This window comes from Melospiza melodia, chromosome 1 (genome assembly GCF_035770615.1).
Source record: "Melospiza melodia melodia isolate bMelMel2 chromosome 1, bMelMel2.pri, whole genome shotgun sequence".
NCBI lineage: Eukaryota > Metazoa > Chordata > Aves > Passeriformes > Passerellidae > Melospiza > Melospiza melodia.
Window position 1 is genome coordinate 52,916,425 of NC_086194.1, and position 21,455 is coordinate 52,937,879.

At 40.9% G+C, this 21,455-nt stretch overlaps 1 protein-coding gene across 6 annotated transcripts in view; it reads right to left on the reverse strand.

Moving 5' to 3' along the window:
• HECW1 (HECT, C2 and WW domain containing E3 ubiquitin protein ligase 1) overlaps positions 1 to 21,455 on the reverse strand; it is a 252,940-nt gene that overhangs the window by 104,258 nt on the left and 127,227 nt on the right. For all 6 annotated transcript variants that reach the window (XM_063158113.1, XM_063158120.1, XM_063158099.1 and 3 more), the window contains one exon: positions 19,024 to 19,118. In XM_063158113.1, the coding sequence (XP_063014183.1) occupies positions 19,024 to 19,118 (95 nt within the window). The remainder of the gene's footprint in view (positions 1 to 19,023; positions 19,119 to 21,455) is intronic.

Here is a 21,455-nt window from a genome sequence, read left to right on the forward strand (position 1 = left end):
AACCCTTTAAATAGGTAGCAAGTAGTGAATAAAAATTTTTCTCCCCCATGGAAAACGTTATGAATTTTTTCACCAGATACTAGATTACAAACTGTGGCAGCCAAACTAAAATACTGAAAAAACCCCTGCTGCTTAGTGAAGTGCCTCAGTGGCATCCTCTAGAAGGCAACTAGCAACAGGCTTATGACAAGAGGACATCCAGTGAGAATACATGCCAAGTATATGGAGGTTTCTGTGTTGGCATGAAGCTATTTCATATTCCCCAACCAATCCTACGTGCCTAGAATGCTCTTTCAGTATAACCAGAATCTCAAATAAGGATGCTGGGAGCAAACACTTCCAACTAAAACAATATCAAGGACTGAGGCAAGAAATCAGTACCTCCCACAGAGTCCAAAATCTTTTTCTTCCAAAACTTTAATAAATGCAGTTTTTTAATTGTTTCAACAGCCCTGCCTAATAAACTTCAATTATTCTTTGGCAGCAGAGGAAAGACTTTGATTAGAGATTCTGATCTTCCTTCACTCTTTGAAACTTCATTTAAATAGTCTTAGATTTTCAGATGCTGAAAGACAATCACACATGCATGTGGTAGGCTTTGTGTTGCTGTTTCTGGGTTGAGGGCTGGACTACCTCTAAGCAGCAGATCTTTCACTTATACCTATCAAACTTTGGGGAGGATTGTTTTCTGCAGCATATCCTACCAACTGCCCCCACACTGGCCCTAAGACTGCAGGTTATTTGGTGGCAATGACCCCATGAGCTTTAAGAAGTTTCTCAGCAAGATTAAAGTGGTCCAAACCATGACAGTATTTTACAGATCCAATGCTCAAAACAAACCGCAGTTTAGTTAGCAGGGAAGATGGCTCCTTGTGGTTGCTAAACAGCTCTGTGTTTCCCAGTGTTACCACCGTCCAGGAAAAAAACTCTAAGAAAATCTGTTGTTATGATCAGATTTATATCAGGCAGCTGCCTAATGCAGACCAGTATTGGCCCTGTAAATCTGACAGGTCCATAAATAGACTATTAACGTGCTTAAGCACTCTGACAGCAAGAACTGCTTGTAAATATTATCCTCCCTGGAACCCCTAAGCAATATCCTGCAAGCCACTGAAATAACTGGGAATTTGCTATTGACAGATGAAGAGGCCTATTGGGCACTGATTGGATCATGTAATTTTGTATAAAATTTGCCCCACAAACTTCAAAATCAAACTTTTCATGAAAACACTTTGTATGGAGAATTAAAAAATTGCACATTTTCTCTCTGCCTATGAAACGACTGGAGTCACCAAAACATAGGGCACATATAGTGGAAACACTGACACATCCATGATGTCTATGAAAGGCAGGAAACCATCAGCAGCTGCCTTCACTGCAGCTTCAGAAGCTGCTCACTCTTCTGACATGGTTTGGGTGGGACGAGTGCACAGATGAGTAATGCTGACACTGGAGGGAGAGTGAGGGACAGAATGGATCTCTCAGCTAAGCCGTGTTTAAAGAAGGGCTCAGGGCATTAGTCATGCTGACAAAGCTCTGGACAAGGGAGTCAATGACCCTTTGCACCATAAAAGAAGCAGCTAGGCAGCGAACAATGCCCATTCTTCTAAATGAATGCCTCAAATACCAGTTCAACCATGAATGCCATTATTTCCAGAAGTGAGTTACAGACACTTTACTTTCAACCTTGGGTCCCACTTTGGGCAGAAATGAGGCAACTGTAGATTTATAGTCTGAATTTAAAAGTAGAGAAATATCTGTGCTACTTCAGATGTCTCTCGATCTTGCTGAATTCCTAATAAAACATTTCACTACACAGAGCATTTTTCAAGTCAGGATGCCACAGAAATAATGAAGCTGAGAAGAAAAATAAAATTCTGCTTTTACAGTATCTACAGTGAGTTAATGCAGCCTCATTCACACTCAGTGTTTCTCCTTTTAGCAGATCCATTAGACTCAGCAGAAACTGCTTACCTCACCTTAGCAAACCCATGGGTTTTATTTTTTGTTTGCTTGTTTTGTTATTTGTCTGATTTTGTGGTTGTTTTATTTTAATCTTTTCTATATAAAAATAGCCTTTGTTTTCCAACTAGCTTCTGCTGTCTACAGCACTTGATGTTTTGTTTTTCTTAGGTTTCTGCTTTCTAGAACAGCAGGATTTAAAAAGTCAACAGCCTTCTCCAGTGAAGTGGGCTTGTGGGAATACTGATTGTAATCAAACTGCCATACAATAAATAATGTTGGATGAGATCTCCTGAAGTCACCTGACCCTTCAGTCAAAACAGGTCCAACTTAGCGCAGGCTACTCTGGGCCCTGTCCATTTCAGCTGTGAGTATCTCTGAGGATGGAGATCCCACAAACTCTCTGGGCAACCCATTCTAACGTTTGACTACTCTCTTGACACAAAAGATATTCCTAAAGCCTAATCAGAATGTCTCTTGCTGTAGCTTGTGTCCACCACCTGCTATCATTTCAACATGTGTTGTGACTAGAGTGTGCCTCCTTCCCTACAATATCCCATTAGGTAGTTAAAGGAATCAGTAACATTACACGTAAGAATTCTCTTAGTACTGAAAAAATGAATCCAGCTCTATCTCTGCCACTCCTTGTAGGTAAATTCCAGTCTGAAGGAAGAAGAAAACAGAGGCCAGACTCATTCTGAAAATGAATGTGGCAGGGCATTAAGCAAACCTGAGGTGTAGGAAGGACTTCTGGGGAGAAGCTGCTTTTACAAAATCTGATCTCCAGTAAAAGATGAATTCATTACAGCAATTTGGTCACCACCAAAGGCCTTGTGAAGAATTTGTCTTGGTGCATACTGGATGCAAGTCTTCTGAACATAAAGTCACTAAAATACAATAGGAGGGAAAAGTGGTGTCAACTAAATGCAGGAGTGCTGTCATTTCAGGGAAATCATTAACTACAGAAGCCCTGCAGGCCAAGCCTGACATGGCCACAGGTCACCTCCACAGCAGGGAGATGTCTCACACGCCTGGGCTCTCCTGCCAGCTCTGACCACCCCACTGTGAGGCTCACACAGCTATCAGCTGCCTGTCTGTGAGGCAGCAAAGGGATCCTAAAGGCTGGTTGTGGTCAGCACTCAGCATGCTCTTCAGGCAGTCTAGACCTCTCCTAATCCAGAAGCTCTTCAAAACGTTAAAAGGAAGAAGCCAAAATAAAGGTGAAAGAAATTTACTAGAAATGGAAAAACTGGAGCCAGAAAAGAGGAAAAAAGCAAGGGTCTATACAACAAAAGTGGAAAACAAAGGGAAAAAGAAGTGGAGAATGCAATAAGGAAAGCAAGAAATTAATTTCTAAAATTCCAAATCCTTACATCCTAAAAAGATTCCCTTCTTCCCTTTCAGATACATCTCAAAACACCCAAGCCAAACACCAGAAAAGTCCCAATACTCCAACAGTGATCACTACAGCTTTGTTAGAACTCAAACCAGACAGCAGCAGCTTTCAAACTTGCCTATAACAGAGGCAAATGAGATCCTTTGCAGAAAAATAAGAGAAATAAACAGGCTGCTTTAAAAACCAGGGTTTCCTGACAACAGTGGCACTTGCAGACTTTTCTGGTATTACATTTCAAAAATTCACACAAAACTGACTCAGGTGTACAGTAACAGCCCTAGGCTGCCCTCAAACATCTCACCTCTGGAATCACAGTCCAGAGTTGTAGTCTGCCAGAAAAAAAGTCACAAATGTGTTGGTATTTGAGACATGGTCCATTCTGCATTTTGTGAACTGAAGTTTAACAATTACACAGAGTTAGTTGGGTATTATGAGAGGTGTTGGTTGTCCTTTGCTAAGAGTATCAGCATGTGGTTTAATTAATGTGGTTTATACTTAGGTTCACCACCAAGTCCTACCACACAGGCATAAGGGCAAAAGCTGCCCAGTGTAAATAAAAATCAGACTTGATGAGTTAAAAAAGGAAGTGTGTCAGAACAATTTAGTTGCTTTCCATCACTTTATAGATGTAAGAATTAAAGCCTCCTTTTAAAGTGCACATATTGAGTGGGGAGGTGCTGCATGTTTTCAATACAGATGGAAACAAGCTTGCCTGAGACCTCAGCTAGCTAGCCAGGGAAAAAAGAGCAAGATATTTAATGGAAAAGGAAAATGTTTCTCAGGAGATTCAAGGATTAAAAATTAACAAAGGGTTCACAATTCTATTAAAGAAATATTCTTATGTACATCTGCTGATATAAAACATACTGACCTACACCAATTTCTCCACTTGTATGAAAGCTTGAGAAAAAACGAGGTCGGAGTAATAGTGATAGGAAAAAAATATTTTAAAAAGTGTGCAATATTATTTAACTTTATTCTATCAACAAAACTATGTTAAGGGAACATGGTTATCCTGTCAAGCTTCAAGAAATCATGAAATGCAAACCTAAAAGATTACTGTGAAGCACAAAGTCTGCCTCTTGATATATAAATTTTAATGCTTCTTTTTTTAGCTGTCTCCCATCATAACTTTTTCCCAATGCAACATTATAAATGTATTTTTTGATCACCCAGGTTTTGTGTGAAGTTACGTACAGGCAATGCAAGATATACTCAACATAAAGATAAAAGAAAAGATAGCATGATCATAATAGGGCTTGCATGCATGTGCACATGGACATCCATGCACACTAAACTCACAGGGCAGGTACCTGCAGGCACAAGTGTTTCTTGGGATGCTGAAAAACCTTCTGGCTTTCAGTCACCATTTGCTCCTCTCTATCGCCTACTTAGGGTATTTCTACTGAAACAACCTGCAAGTTATTGCAGGTTACCCACAAACATTCAAAATTACCTACAAATCCACCTGTTATAAATACCTGCAATTTCACCTCATTGTCATTTCCTCAGTCATGTCTGCTGATTTTAGGTTATCTGAGGGTATGAGTTATTTCAGAAGAGATCTTAAGTACTGGCTATTTTTATAAAGGATTATGCATTGCAAAATGACAATAATCTCTTCTCTCCCCAGATCTTTTTCCCTGCCCCTCTTCTTTCCAGGACTAATGAAAGCAAAGAAAACAAAAGAAAGATATTTCAAGAAAATGAAATTATTTTTCTCTATTACTCTGGCTGCTGGAAAGTCCTTGGTTACTGAAAATCCAATCAGGACTAAATTGCTGGCATCTATCAGCTGTAGAAGATATGACACTTCACTGCAGGCTGTGCAGTGCAGGTTCAGTGCAGGCTGCAGATGTGGCTTTAACAAATTCTGTGACCTCCTTCTTTCCCTCATCATGTCTGGCTGTTTGTCTGGCTGCTGCTCTGATGTAAAGAAATCCACACAGTACTTTAAAACAGGCATGTTGGTACATGAGAGCTGCTGAAATTTGTTGAAAACTGCTGAGTGAGAGACTGGGCACACAACTGCCCATCTCGGCTTAAGTTCATATCTCGCCTTGTATCCAGATACTTGTGATACAGATGTGTGGACACAAGAAGAGGTCTTGTACCTATCTCGTACCTATCTCCCAGCTTTCCTCCCACTGTGCCAGCTTTCCAGCTGCCCACAGGAAACATGACATCCTTTATCTTAGGAATATGTGTTTCCACTAAAATCTGTGTTACATTTGTGGGTGCTTCAGAGACTTTATTATCTGTACACCTACCCAAGCATTTATCAGTATTCTCAACTATGCATCAAAGATTTGTAAAACTGTGCTCTGCTTTGGGACAGCAAATTCACCACTTACGTGTTCAGCTTATTTCTCATTTGTGTGTCCTAAACATTTCCCTCCCATCTGAAAACCTGCAGGCTACAGCTCTGACAGCAACACAGAGCGCAGGCAGCTTGGTTAGTGCATCAGGAGACCTCAGCCAGAAACCATGGCTAAGTCCCCATGCTCTTTTCTGAAAGAAAAGAAAACAAACAAAAAAGCACAACCAAAACAACACCAAAACCAGTTTAACTCAACTTTGCATTAGACTCCAAAGCAGCTTGTCCACAGTGACATGCCTTTCAGCAGTAAGCAATTTTAAATAGCCATACAAAGAAACACAATGTAAATAATTTGCATCCAGCCTATATTTGTGCAGTAGCTCACCCAGGCTTTGAGAGAAGGACCAACTAAATAGGCAGAAAGATCTCTACTGCTTTGGTGGATCTGGCTTTCAGGTTGCTGTAATCTACACCAATAGATTTAAAACCCATAGCCGCACCTTTGTAATCATCTCTCCCTGCAGATTAGCCTTCATCTTCCCTTTCCACTTGGCAGTGTGTTTGAGACACAGCAGTAAGTACTGTTAAACAAAAGACCATCTCCAAGAAATAAGATGAGCCTCTGACATCCTAACACTGTTTTACAAACCTCACAGATATTTTAAAAAATAAAACCATAATTACAATTACAGGATACAATAATTCTGCTGTATTTACCATGTTTTCCTGATGTCCTATTTTTCTATTGTTACAGAAACTACCATAAGAATTTTACAAAACAAGTCTCTTCACTGTCCCAGCTCCATCTACTTATTTTGCCTCATTCATTGCAAGCTCTTAAAGAGCCATTTGGCATTTTATTCACTGCTTTGGATAAGCAGTGAGTTAATGTTTTTTCCTATACATCTTTTAAAATTTATTCAACATCTTAAGAAGGCTTATCCACACAAACAGCTGTCTCTCAGCTAATATTTGCATTCCTTCTTCAACATGAGTCATTTCTTCTTTGTTCTAAACTAACCAGCACGGCTTAGTATGCCAATTTCCCTGAATGGACATGTCAGTCAGAAACCTGACCACTGTGCTTTTCAGCATAGCTAATAATTACTATTAAGTCTTCTGCTTCATCTCATCAGCTAATAGGAATTAAGAGCAGATTAAAGTCTATGATAACAACTTTCATTTGAGAATTTGTAACCCTTTTGGAAAACATTAATTCTTAGCACATACTCAAGAAGTAAAACATTGCCACCCACATCTGAGGTGAAATATAAGGATGACCAACAGCAGTGCTATAGAACTGTGGTGGTTTTGTAAAAACCACTACAATAACAAAACTGAACAAGACATTTTAAAAAGGCAAAATTAGCTTGAAATCACAGGTACTAAAGATGGGCCATCATTAAGAAATTAGAATCTGAACAATTAGAATTCATACATTAAGTCAGACAGTCTTGAAAAAGTGTCAGCATGATTTTAATGATAACCAGAACATGGGCTTCTTGTCTTGATGAAAGCACAATGTCCTCCTAGAAACATGACTGGAAATGACTTCCTGGGTGTCCTGGATTCAGCTAGGGTAAATTTAACTTCTCAGTAGCTATTAGAAGTGCTGTGTTTTGGATTTGGAATGAGAATGGTACTGACAACACACTGATGTTTTGGCTTTTGCTGTTTTTATCCCAGGTCAAAGACTGTTTTTTTCCTTGTCTCATGCTTTTCCAGCGAGGACTTAACAAAAGAAACTGGGAGGGAATATCTGGAACAGGTGACCTGAACTGTCCAAAGGAATATTCCAAGAGACTACCACGGAATATTCCAAGAGATTACCATGGAGATTACCACGCCCAATATATAAACTGGGGGGAGTTGTCTAGTAGGAAAGTTGATCTGGGTTTGGGAAAAGGGGAGCTGGCATCAGTTAGCAAGAGGTGTTGTATTGTGCATCACCTGTTTTTCCTACTACTACTACTACTACTACTACTACTATTATTATTATTATTATTATTATTATTATTATTATTATTATTACTACTGTAATTATTATCATCATTTAACATTATTACTGTGTTTTAATTTATTATCAATTATTAAACTTTTCTTATCTCAAAGTACAAGTTTACCTTTGATTCTCCTCCCCATTCCATGGGGGTGGGTGGGGAGAGGGGGTAGGTTAGGTGAATGACTGCATGGTGCTTTATTTCCAGCTATGACACTGGGTCATGGAGGCCAGCAGATACAGCAATTGGTACATCTTATCCCAGCTGATTCAAATTTCTTAGCTAACTAACACCATTCCTGCTTTAAAGGTCTACCCCAGGAGGGAGAAGTAATTTGATACAGTCTCCCACAGGATTCTTCTGGAGAAGCTGGTGGCCTATGGCTTGGACAGGTGCACTCCATGCTGGGTTAAAAACTGGTTGGATGTCTCGGCCCAGAGAGTGGTGGTGAACGGAGCCACATCCTATTAGTGCCTGGTCACTAGTGGGGCTATTGGGGCATGCCCTGTTTCATATATTTAATGATGATCTGGACAAGGGGATTGACCGCCCCCTCAGTTTGAAAATGACATTAAGTTAGGCAGGAGTGTCGATCTGCTGGAGGGTAGGAAGGCTCTGCAGAGGGATCTGGACAGGCTGGATTGATGGGCTGAGGCCAGTTGTACGATACGAGGTTCAACACAGCCACGTGACAGGTGTTACACTCAGGTCACAACAGCCCCAGGCAGTGCCACAGGCTGGGGTAGAGCGGCTGCAAAGCTGCCTGGCAGAAAAGGACCTGGGGGTGCTGGTGACAGCAGCTGAACATAATCTAGGGTGTGCCTAGGGAACCAAGCAGGACAATGGCATCCTGGCCTGTATCAAAAATAGTGTGGCCACCAGGAAGGACCAGGGCTGCGATTGTCCCTCTCTACTGGGCTCTGGTGAGGCTGACTCTCAAGCCCTGTGTTCAGTTCTGGGTCCCTCACTTGAAGTAAGATATTGATGTGCTGGAGCGAATCCAGAGAAGGGCAACAAAGCTGGTGAATGGTCTGGAGCGTAAATAGTCCAGGAGCAGCTGAGGGAGCTGGGGTTGTTTAGCCTGCAGAAAAGGAGGTTCAGTGGCGGCCTCATTGCTTTCCACAGCTACCTACAAGGAGGTAGTGGCAAGTGGGGCATGGCCTCAAGATGCAGCAGGGGACGTTCAGGTTGGACATGAGGAAGAATTTCTCCAAGGAAAGGGTTGGCAAGCATTGGAATGGGCTGCCCAGGTAGGTGATGGAGTCACCATCCCTGAAGATGTTCAAGAAAAAAGCGTACTTGGCACTTAGTGCTATGGTCTAGTTGACAAGGTGATCAGTCAGAGGTTGGAGTCAATCTTGGGGGTCTTTTCCAACCTAAACAATCCTATCATTCTATTCTATGATTCTATATCTCAATTGTAATTCTATACAAAACCATGAGGTTGTTATCCACACTCAGCATTTCTTTTTCCCATATTTCTACATAAACACACACATAAACACACAAAACTCGCGAGTAGCAGAGATAATAAGAGACTCTGAAAATATCTGATTTAATTTTGTAAAATTGTCCAAGAGAAGATGCAGATCAGAATTACATGTCACCTGACACACATGCATCTAAGTGCCTTAGAAGAACTTCAGTAAAAGGAAACATGGTAAAGCTGTAAGCAGTGCTAACTGATACATAGATGGGAGAGATCAACGGCTTCTTATCTCCATCTTTGCTAATCCTGGAACATGGGAGAAGACAATAAAATTGAACAAAGGTAAATGCAAAAACTGAAGAAAGCAAAGCTGTTTTTTTTTTTACTTGCAAGGCCTAAATAAAGGGAACATGGGGGGACAGAAAGCTTATAAATGACAAGCTCAAAATTATTTTATTTTCCTGCTGGAATGACTTGCAGTCATCAAGCCTCACACTTACAAGAGGGACACAGGCTTTCCCAACATCTGCCTCTCTATGTGGGTGCAGTACAGAGCAGGAAAGGACAGCTAGTGAAAACACTAGGGCAAGTCATGATGTGGATAAGCAGTCCTGGAAAGAAAATGGAACACAGAACACCAAACCCTGGGCTTTTCCTCTTTATGCTCCATCAGGCAGTACTGTAGACATACCAAACTTGACCTAGAGGATTTCATGCCCATGTACTGCAGGATTCTTATAGCTTCCATGGTCTTGGCTGTTCGACTAGCTGGATGCTGGATTCACCCTGGCAACATTCCTGTTCTTTTTTTTTTCTAACTGAAAAGTGTAATTTTTTTTTAATTAAGATTGTGCCAAGTATAAATAGTGCTTTCACTAAATAACAAACATACACAAAAAATGGGTAGAACACAATGTTCTCTTTTTAAATTGATTAACAGGCCTCTAGCGCACCGAATGAGATTTAAATCAATGTGTACAAAATTGGCAATTACAAATCAAACCAGCAAATGCAGGGGAAAAGGGTAGAAATAATCTATTTTGTAAAGGAACATCAAAGCAAATATTTTTGCAACTGCTGAACTGAAACATACTAGAAAGTTGTGTCATATAATAGTCTAAACTATCCCTGGTAATTTATCTTGTGCTCACCCACAATCAGATTCATGCCCTATCACAGCAAGTAATTCCTAGAAAGGAGGAAGCAGGACGTGCCTCATTCCTTCCTTCAGCACTCTATCACCTTCAGCTCTGAAGTACTCCCCACATCTAAATCCTTCTTTCCTTCCCTCTTCAAAAACTAAAATATCCGCCCTCAGACTCACTGTGTAATGGTCAGGAACTCCATTGTTTTCCATTAATGAGAGAGTATCTAAGAATGTAAAAGGCCAAAGCAAGGATGATTACACCAATGCAGTGTGCTGAACAGTTGCTGATCTTTCCATAATTTACTAAACCACAGAAGGGAGCAATATGATGTGCAGATATTACCATGGCTGTTATGTGACCGCAACAAGAGACATTCCAAAAGCAAGTGGCTGGGAAATACCAGACTCTTATTGAACCCATTAACAAATAAATGGCTTGTGTAATGGTCTCCTTGGTGCTGCTGAAATAAAATCACTTCAGTTCCCATCTGTCATACTTTTTATTTCTTCCTATCAACTCTGCACTGTATTGCAAGTCTGCTAATTAAACCATTCTAAATCTACACTTAGAAGTTCATACAGTATCAGATGCCCAGAAAGATTAAATTTGACCCAAGTGTTTTCTTTGAAACAACACGTACAAAGAAATTAGGGCAACAGGGAGAAGCCCAAAATTGGTGCAAGAGACCTGCACAGTGAAGACTAGGGTGTGGCCAGGGATTCTTATAGGGATGGCTCAGCAGCTCCACAGTTAGTGCTGCTTAGGTAGAGTCCATGAGAGAGCAAGAAATGGACAATAATCTAAGGGAACCTGCAAATGGTAGCACTGACCCTGGTTTTTGTTCTGTCCTACTCTGCTTTAAATCTGCAGAACTGTGCATCTGGACTAACTCAACAGGAAAAAGTCTGATGGATGAACACTTACAGAATTATTTTACTTAATAATTTAATAGATGCCAGCTTTTTCTTATGTCACCTCTTTCTTGTTTAAATCCATTGCAGCTATGTCTAACAGCAACATGTTGTGTAAAGCTACTAGGAATCGAAGCATGCCTGCAGTGGTAAAACAGGACTAAAGCTAGTGCCTCCTTGGTGACAAGCATCACATTCCAGAGAAGAGCAGCACTGATCCCTGGTCACCTGCTGCCCCAAATCCCACACGCACCGTAGAAGAGGCTCTTCCCCTTCTCTCCTAGATATGCCCTTCTTGAAGATCTGTGTGAAATATGCAGGTAAATCTGGGCAGAAAAAACACCGAGAAGTATTTTGGGAGCTTTTGTCACATAAGGTTTTTTCCAATCCATTCTGATTTTTTATGCTAAGACTGATTTTAGCTCTTTGTGTTTGCAATTCCATTAAGATGATTAAATAACCTTTCATACGGATGAATGAGGAAATTATCAAGACTGATAAGTTAAATAACATTTAAATATGCAAACAGCTGTGGGCTGGAAAGCACAGATATTCCTCCTGGGGTGTAACAATAAAAACACACATACCTGCATACTGAGAGTTATGGGCTGCTGCTCAGGAAATCAATGTTCACAAAGAAAATTGTTCGTACCTCCCCTACTCAATTTGTGCTTGTTAGATAATAAATTATGAGCACTTACCTCTCAAAAAGGGTGTAAATCTATGAATGAATGATAATAGGAGTTTCAACCACACCAAGCTGAAAAGTCAATAACAAGACAGAGGAAAAAGCCACCAGGAGCATGGACCTGGATCCTTTCTTATTTAGCCACTGGTACATCTGAAATCTGTCCTAATGGAAATGCAACTGACCCTACTTGCCAATTGTGTTCTGTTTTGAAAGAAAATCAGTAAACACTTCCAGTAAAGTCAGTGGGGTTTCAGCCCATGCTCCACACCTAAATTAGAGCTGTAAAAGCAAGTATTGTTAAACTGCACTCAGAAGAGACCTTCATTACAAATGAGTTTTCTTAATATTTAAAGAAAAACTCAACCATCCCTACTTAAAATGAGAGTAGGGAAACTAAAAGGAAGAAAAAGGTTATTATTTATAACATAGTGACTGTAGTTATGCTGCAGCCAGAGGACCAATTACATCCTGGTTACGCTTTCCAACTCCACTAATTCGTATAAATGAAGTGCTCACTACATGACAGGGTAATTGCAGTGTAAATACAATAGACTTTATATAACTAGATACTGAAAAAGAGCCTGTGTTACTGAGGTGGCAATAAGAATTAATTTGGACGTGTCATTAACCTTCAAATTCTTTGAATCAGTGATAATTAGGATATAGAAAAGCATAACCAAAAATGTAATTACACTGAACTAAGGGCTCAATTGTGCAAGTATTAAGAGGCTGCTCATGGGAGTAACTGTGCTTGAACATGAACTGAGTATGACCAAATCAGGCTGTAAAGCACTCCTGTGGGTTTATAAGGAAACAACATGGAAGGGAAGGAAAAAAAAAAATTAATGACATTTTTCAGAAGTAGCATGCTGATGGTTGTTCTGATATCAAAAATCACTCCCTTATATTATGTAGCTAGTGGGGTTAAATTCTGCCAGGAAAATCCCCCTTCCCTCTGAATGCATGTTAGCTGTAGCCACTGAAATGGCTGATGTATCCTTTCTCTAGGACATTTCATAGCAAGTATACAATGAGTGCAGACAGGACTTTGTAACATGAAAGTGCTAGTGTTCCCTATGTACATCCAATCTTTGTTAATTGCCCTCTAAGATATACCACTAAACTTCTCTGATCACCTTCTGTGAGCTATGACAGCTTCCTAACTCTAGACACCACAAAATTCTTTTGCACACAATCACAAAACTGCTCCTTGAATGCCTATGGAAAACCAAGGACACACTGAACTGTCAGTTCAAATGCTAAAACGACTCCCCAGTCAGTGTAAAAATTTCTTGGAATTCAAAGACTCATGTTGTCATGTTAGACCACTTCATGATGTTGGCCTACAGCAGTGGCAATGTATGAGCACACATGCAGGGAGGGTGTGGACAGTCTGCTGCTGTTGTGAAAGAAATCCTGCATCGGGGACAACCCAAAATGGGCAGGTACTTCCAACAGGTGAGAAACCCACATAGGTCACTTTCCTTCCCCAGTTTATGGATCAGTTACTTTTTTCAGAATTATTCACATAGTTAATCAGGGAATCCACTCTCTTTCAGCAATTGTTTCTTAGCATACATATTTTCTGCTAGGTGTCCTTTTAAATTGGAAAGGGACTGTATGCTAGCAGAGAGAACTTTGTATTTGACTGCTTCCTTTCCAGTTATTTCCCCTTCTCATTTTGGCTTGATTTTTTTTCATTTCTGAATTACTAACCTTTGCAGGTAAGAGGGGGAGATGCATAGGAAACATTGGTGGCACTAACAATGCTGCTCCTTGCCTTGTATTGGAAGGCAGCTGGGGGAGCTCTGGCTATTTCTCAGCTCAAGATAAGGAAAGGGGATTCTCTTGCTCACTTTTAACAAATACTCAGTTACCTAAGCATACCTACAGCTTCCAGAGAAGTGCTGCTTCCCTCCCTGGAAATGCTGAGCCTTTCAAGGTACACCGCTTACACTTGTTAAAGATGTACCTGGCTTGCATTCTTTGCTGTGATTAATTGCAGCAGCCTTATGTTGTGTTTGCCATAAACTTCTTTTTTAACCTCAATTGCTGAACAGTGCAGAAGCCACTGGAAGTTTCTGTTCCCTCTTTATTTACTGTCTGTTGAAGTATAATTATACCTACACCCTGCAAATCAGACTTTTACATTTGTTCCATAGCAATGTCCTAGAAACATGGACAGTTTTAAAATTCACTCATCACAGAATCAGACGTGAAGTGAAAAAGAAGACACAGGTGAGATTTTAAAATCCAGCCTTCCAATAGAATGAGAGATACAGCTGCTTGTACATGCACACTCTCATAAAATCCTGTCTTGCAGCATATGTATGGAAATGAAGCAGAATCCTTCATTATCAAACGCTCCTCGGCAGCCCACGCTCTGACGTGACAGCACGTAATGCAAATATTTACAGCAGGAAGTCCTCGGGAATGATCAGTCACCATCAAATAGCAGCAGCTTATCAAGCAGTAATTCCTGCTGTGGGAAACCCAGCTGAGGCAGCATTTCCACACAAACACAACGAAGAAAAGGTCTCTTTCAATAATCAGCTCCAATTTACACAGCTTTTCCCACAATGCCAAGTGTATCTGACAAGTCCCACCACGATCTGTGAGACAGAAACAGTGGCATGAAAGCTCCAGAGGTTCAATCAGCTGAGGTTCTTTGCATCAAATACACAGCAAGTGAATGCTCCCAATTTAGTGAAGACATTTGTCCTGAGGCTAAAGCATTGATTCTCCACTTGCTGCCATTTAATTGTGATGTATCAAATTTATCTTTTCAGGCTATAAACTCTTAGGGAAAAAGGTTCTTCTTCTGCATGCTGTTCTCATGCCAGCTTTATTTTACTGCAAGAAAACCTTGTTCAGATTGAATTATTTTTATATTAACAATATAACACTTCCCTATTGCTAGAATTAATTGCTGTAACCCGTATTTCTTTCTACAACAATGTCTGATGTAAAGTTGAATCAGTGGTGACAATATTATGAAGAAATGAAGAATAACAAATACAGGAACATTCCAGATGTTGCAAAAATGCTCTTTTCTACTGAGAAAACCATTTGCTCTTCCCTACCATGGTAATGTTTGTGCTTTAGTAGTATAAATTCCTGTGCACAAGCAACACTGCTTTCCACTAGTTCAGAAAAAAAAGGAGCCAGCCAGGATGTTGCTTTTCTTTTTTTCCAGAATTGCAGGTGCTCTTTTTTACTGTCATTACCCCCAGGCCTATCTGCTGCCTCAAATTCACATTTAAGCTTCTGCCATGTATGAATTGGCCAAAGTGCGCAGCCCTTCATTCCCAGATATTCAAGCCTGATGATTCACAGGCAATAAAATGTGACAGGACTTTTCACCAACAAACGAACTGCAGGGCATCCTAATCAGCAGGCAAGGCAGCTCTAATAACTGGGTTACAGCATGAGGGGATAAGCTCAAACGGAGCAGAACATTCATAAGACAAGAAATGTGAGATGCTACTCAGCCTAAAGCACCACTGGTGCTATACAAAGACAACCAACTTACACAGCAGCTGTTTTTTCCCTTTGGAAGTGGGATTCCTTTCAACTGCCAGTTAAAGACAGTCTCAGCAGCATGTGAACAAGAATGGCAACAGCTTACAGCCCCCAGCATGACTACTTCCAGCTTCTTTCCCCTTTTCAATTGCAGCAAACTGCAGTCAGACAGACAATGGAGGATTCTTTTTTTTGTTGCTGTTGTTTTAGATCGTGGTGTTAGGATACTGCTGGTTATCAGTATTTTCAGACTTGTTGACAGGACACACACCAAGCAGCCAATATGCCAGCAGCTGCCTCTGATGCAGAAGCTGCCATGCGCTCGGAGGCTTGGACAGAACCCACTTGGGTGGCTCTGGCATCAGCTGCAGATGAGTTAGTGCTAGCAGTAAAAACACTGCCCCCAGAAGGTCACCTGTCCTCAAATGCTGCTTCTCAAAGGACACCTGCTCTGGATCTTTTTGCTAAGCTGTGCCAAACAAAAAGGTTTGCTTATGTAAAAAACACAAAGCCTCCTTCCTTCTGTCCCTCTACTGACAGCCTAAGGGTCAGTGAATTTATGACACTATCACTACAATGGTTTCAAAATACTTCAGCCTCGACACCACAGTAAGATCCCTAAGGAGATTTCCCCATAAAGCTATTTTTTTCTAACACACTTAGGTCCATCAGACAGTGCTTAAACTCCTACTGGCTGCAATAGAGGCTCAATTTCCAAGTACAGACCACAGGATGGCTTCTTTCAGATGGGATGTGCAGGAAGCTGTGCCAGGATCTGAAGAAAGCTGCCTCTGAGCAGTAGAGGCCCTCTCTGCTCCGAGGCCACGGCAGTCAGAAGACCACAGCTTTTGTTGGTACTGTAAGAAATGCCATGCCCAACACCCTGGGTCAGTGCTCTGCACCTCTGGAGCAATGAGAACAACTGAGGAATTTGATAATCCTCCTCCACCAAGAAGGGCCCCATGTGTAAAGTCTCACTAGGGTAAGAAGTGTCAGGGACCTCTGACATGAGCTACAGGCATGGGTGCTAGAATGTCACAGCCCTCAACTGATTGCACAAAATAGTGAAATCACAGTCAAAGGTGAGTGTTTGCAGTGCTAGAGATAATGTCTGCACTTTGCATAGTAATATCCAACTCCCAGCAGCAGTTAATGCAGAGGCCCACAAGAACCAAGAAAAGAGTAGGGCTGAGCAGATCCCTTGTTATCCCCTTCCCCACCTTTGCAGTGGGAGTAACACCATGTGCCAATGGTACAGGATGCTATAAAACATTCAAATTCTTCAGCAATAAAGGTTGGACATGTACTGCAGAGAGGCAAATGGAGAAAGCCATCTGATGGTGTCAGTTGGGAGTGGAATTTGGAGGATCACACTTAGCTGAAAGCCCTCACACAGGCAAGAGTCAGCCCAGTATTTTCTTCCAAACTCTGAAGGAGTTTTAAAATCTATAGCACTTTTCCCTCTTTGCATTCATACAGAAGGCTCTGTCCAAGTTCATACTCCATAACTTTTGCTGCCATTTCATTGCTTTTCCTGTCTTCACTTAGTATTTGCCTTACAATGCATCAAGTAAGTCATGCAACAAAATCAGGAAGAAGAAAAGAAGAGACAAAAAGATGCTGCACCTACAGCACTGCCGGTTGGCCTTTCTGGCCTGCAAAAACCCACACAGGCTATTTTGAAACCTAGAAAGGCAGGAAAAACTAGAAGATTACAGAAAAATAATGCTATTTCCAAGGACACTGGTTGTGTCCTCAGACAGAAAACCATTATCTGATACCACTTTTAATCATATTTTGGTTTTTAGTTGTGTACAGGAAACTCAACTAAAGGTCATAATAGGCAGCCCACATCTGATTTCTATAAAGACCATGAGTAGTGCATGAAGAGGATTTTCCTTTAAACACAAGTCCTGCCTTGGCTGAAAGTGAATGGTTGTTTTATTTCCCCATAAATACGTATGTAAAGGTCTCAGCTAAAGAACTTGGAGAGATTACCTATTTGTATACTACAAAGGCACAGATCTCAGACATTTTTCTACTAATTTCATACATACTGCTAATACTTCATAACAAAAGAGTAACCCTTCCATACTAGACCTGAAAAATTTGTGCAGTTGGCTCCAACTCAGGTTTAAGACATGGATGAGAATAATGCAAAAACAAATTCTAATCTCTCAGCTAATGGTATTCATTGCCTGGGTTGGCTGGCTTACCTTTCAGAGAAGACAGGGACTACATCAATGGCAGACATTATCCCATTAAATTACAACAACTGGGAAATCAGCAACAAGTTCTGGGGCAACAAGACGTGACTCATTACAGGCTAAAAAGAACTTTTCAGCATCCCTCACAATGAAGATATCCAAGGCTACATCCTAATGTTCTTCTGAAGACAGCTCAAGGAAACTCTCCAGGCTCTAAAACTGATGAATGGCTTCACCATGAGCACATCAGAAAGGTGCAATGAGACAAGAATGTCTTTTAGTCCTGAAAACGTAGGATGTACAGCAGCCCCTACCCAGCATCTAGTTTGCAGCTATATTGTATATCAAAAGAAGGCAAGGAGAAACCATCAAAAGTCTTTTCATGGCTCAAGGGTGAAAAAATGAATCCTTTCTGGCTCTGGTGGAATCAGACACAGCCAACACACAGCATGGGAGACTTTTCAGCCTTTCTAGAAATATTAAGTATGGACTGGGAAAAAAACCAATCAAAAACCCACACCCAAAAAGCAACAACAAGAGCAACAAAAACAAACACTAAAAAAAAGGTTAAAAAATTAAGTGATGTCCACTGAAACTGACACATACCCACAGGTAAGACAGTTCTTTCTGAACCCATCTTCCAGACTAAACAATATCTGACCTAGTCTTTTTCTTATGCTGTTTGGAGTACAAGTTCTCAGCTCATGCAGGTCTCTGCCAAGCCTGGCATGCAGTGAAACACTGTCAGCAAGGCCAGACAAGATTTGAAGGTCATCAAGTCTCTTTGTGGGCTTCTAAAAGATGTTTCACTCTCAGGGTGATAAAATCTCCCAATACCAGACTAAATATATGGCTTTTTAGAGCTATCTAAGCCACAGAGCTTTGCTAGGCTCTAGCAAATCAAAAGTGCTCTCAGTGAAGCCTCAATCTGTCAAAAATGATGTTCAATCCTTTGATAGATCAGGTCCCAAGTGTCTACTTCTTACCACTGATGGGGGCATGTCACAGTCTGCTTGTTCCTGGAACTCAGAGGCACTGCTGTAAAAATGCTCATTTTGAAAAAATCACTTTAAAAGAGGAAAATCTTTTCCCTTTCTGGACACTTACTGTATTTACTGTCCAAGGATCCAAAATCCTCTAGGGGTATCACCCAAATCTCACAGCACCCAGCAGAGACAAGAGAACTTTACAGAACAGGATACAGCTAGGATGTGGAACTTGCCCCAGATCACAGAGGTTATCAGTGACAGATTCAGAGCTGAATCTACATTCTCTTGGCATACAAACCCACATCTTCATGGAAAGATTACTCACTGTACCACAATACAATGAAGTGCAAATATGTTCAGTTTTGATATAAAGATATATAAAGCACGCAGGGAAAGGAAGGCATAGCACAGTAGGACATACATAGGAAAAATAATAAACATAACTTACAGGAGCTGCATTGTTTTTCACTGTCACGCTTGGAGTCGTGGCTCGTAGTGCCCCACTCACGCCATGGTAGTACTTGAAGCAGATCTTTGTTTCAGCTGAAAAAAAATCCAAAAGAGACATTTAGGATTTAAAAAAATGTTAGGGGTAATCTGCATGATCAGCTACAGCTCACAGGCACAGGGCTGGCGAGTAGCTAAATTGCAAATGGTTCATTCTGGCTGGATGGCACAACAGGATACCTCCTGCCTCTGATCTTCCCCTTGGTCAGGGTGAAATCTGGAGTTTGGTTCATGGATTTAACACAGTTAAAATCCAAACCTCTTCTGAGCCAAAGTTACCACAGACAGATCTTAGAGCACATGTTCAGCATCCTTTAGGAAGAAAAAAAGTAGGGACATATAAATCTACCCTGTTCAGACTTACCAAGCACTAATGTGCAGAGAAATTTAGGAACTTCCTTAGGACAAGATTGCATAGCTGCTCATTGACAAGTTTTACTGTGCCAATTTATTCTGGCCTTGGTCAGGGCAAGGATGTAGATCTCCACAGATGAATTGCTTTGACAGTTACTACATTAAAGCATTTTCAGGAAGAGCAGAGTGTCACCAGACCCTGCCTTAGTGTATTTCCACTGACTTCTAAACATCTAAATTAGGTGAGGAACACAGGAAAGGTCATGAGTTTTCACACTCATAGTGCTGCTTTTTGCCCCATGCATTGGCATTCAAATAAATAATATTGAGGGAAATTCATCTCAATAATTGTATCAAGGCACAGAAGTGAAAGCTGCTTGTTAATCAGCCCCTCACAACCCCACTTTCTTGTTTGCTACAAGAAGGAACGACAGTTCCAGCCAGCTTCTGTGTTGGTCTGTGACTACAAACAGATGCAAAGTGCTGCTATGGAACTGGGGACTTGCTGGAGCTCATCCTGGCCCGCCTGCTGGCATGCCAGAATTTTCTTCCACAGTAAACTAGATGTGAACTAGCCTGGTATGTGCCTCGGCACAGCTGGGACCCAGCAATTATGCAGCGTTACATGTGTAACAGGTATGTTTGTGGGATCTGAAAAATGCCTGTTTAAATAAAAGCAGTTTTCACATCTTCTAGTTCTAACTGGATAATGACACGGAAATGTTTATCTGTTCCAAGACTTTCCTTAAGACCTTGCTTTGTAGCTGCTGCTGTAGCTCAGGGAAAACACCAGCCTTTGCTGGTAGTCACAAAAATGCTCATTGCAACTACAGTTACAGTCCATGTGTGAAAACAATTTAAAAAATCCCATTTACGTGTTTTAACATACAAATTGTATTGCAGTTTTAATACCAGTAACAAAATTACTCAAATCACTGCAGCTGTGACAAAAAATATTAAGAGCTGAGACTGGAACCACAGATTGTGGTGCTGTGATCTGCTGTTTGTAGATCCAAGAAACAACCATGTAGCAGTCCAGGTGGAAGCAAAACCTGGGACGTAAAAAGTGGTGGAAACCCTCAAAACCACAGGCCTGAAATGATTACCCTGGTACCTACACAGGAACATAGGTGGAAACAGAAATCCTGATACATTTTGAAAGACAAAATAATTTTAGAAGTGTAAAGCCTTCCCAACTTTCAGATGTCACTCGGGAAATGAAAAGCAAAGAGATGATGTTCCCAAGTACTCTGAGCACTGCTCACGTTCAGGGGTCTTCCCAGTCCTTTAACCTGAGGGGTGCTGCAGGAATGCACAGCATTTGAATGTCCATTGATGAGAAGCACAGTGCCAGCACACTTAATCTGTGAAAACCATGTTTTCCATCCCCAAAGCCTGTTCTTCACCAGAGTGCACATTTTGCTCATACAGTGAAAATACAGCCTCTCCCACTATATCCACAATATGTACATGTGTCCCATTTACTTCACAGCATTCCACAAGAATTGGAACAGAATATAGAGTCCTTCAGCACCTCCATGAGGGGCTGTGGGGCCCATCCTGGGGCTGAATTCATAACTATACCCTCAAATGAAATTCTGCAACTTTAAGAGATTTACTTGAGGTGTCAGTACAGCTGAGCCAGCGACCCTGCTGTTGCACCTGGGAGCAGCAGTTGTTTCCTTTTGGCAGCAAAAAAAGCTGGAAGAGCCTGTGGGACAGAAAAACTGCAAGTCCAGATTGTATTTTCACGTTGTAATTTTCTCTACAGGACTTTTAACAGCTCAGCAGCTAACTCATTTACTCGCTGAGAGGACAGCAAAAGCTGAGGATATCACAATAGCTAAAACATGCAGTTCTCACCAATTATTCAAATCTTAATTTTCTTCTCCCCTGGAGATTTTTAGCTACAGTTTTCATGGAACATTGAGAACTAGAATAAAGAGAAGCCTTTAAAAAATAAAATTAACTTTTGTAGTTAATGAAATATAACTCCAGGTATTAGCTGTATGACAATGT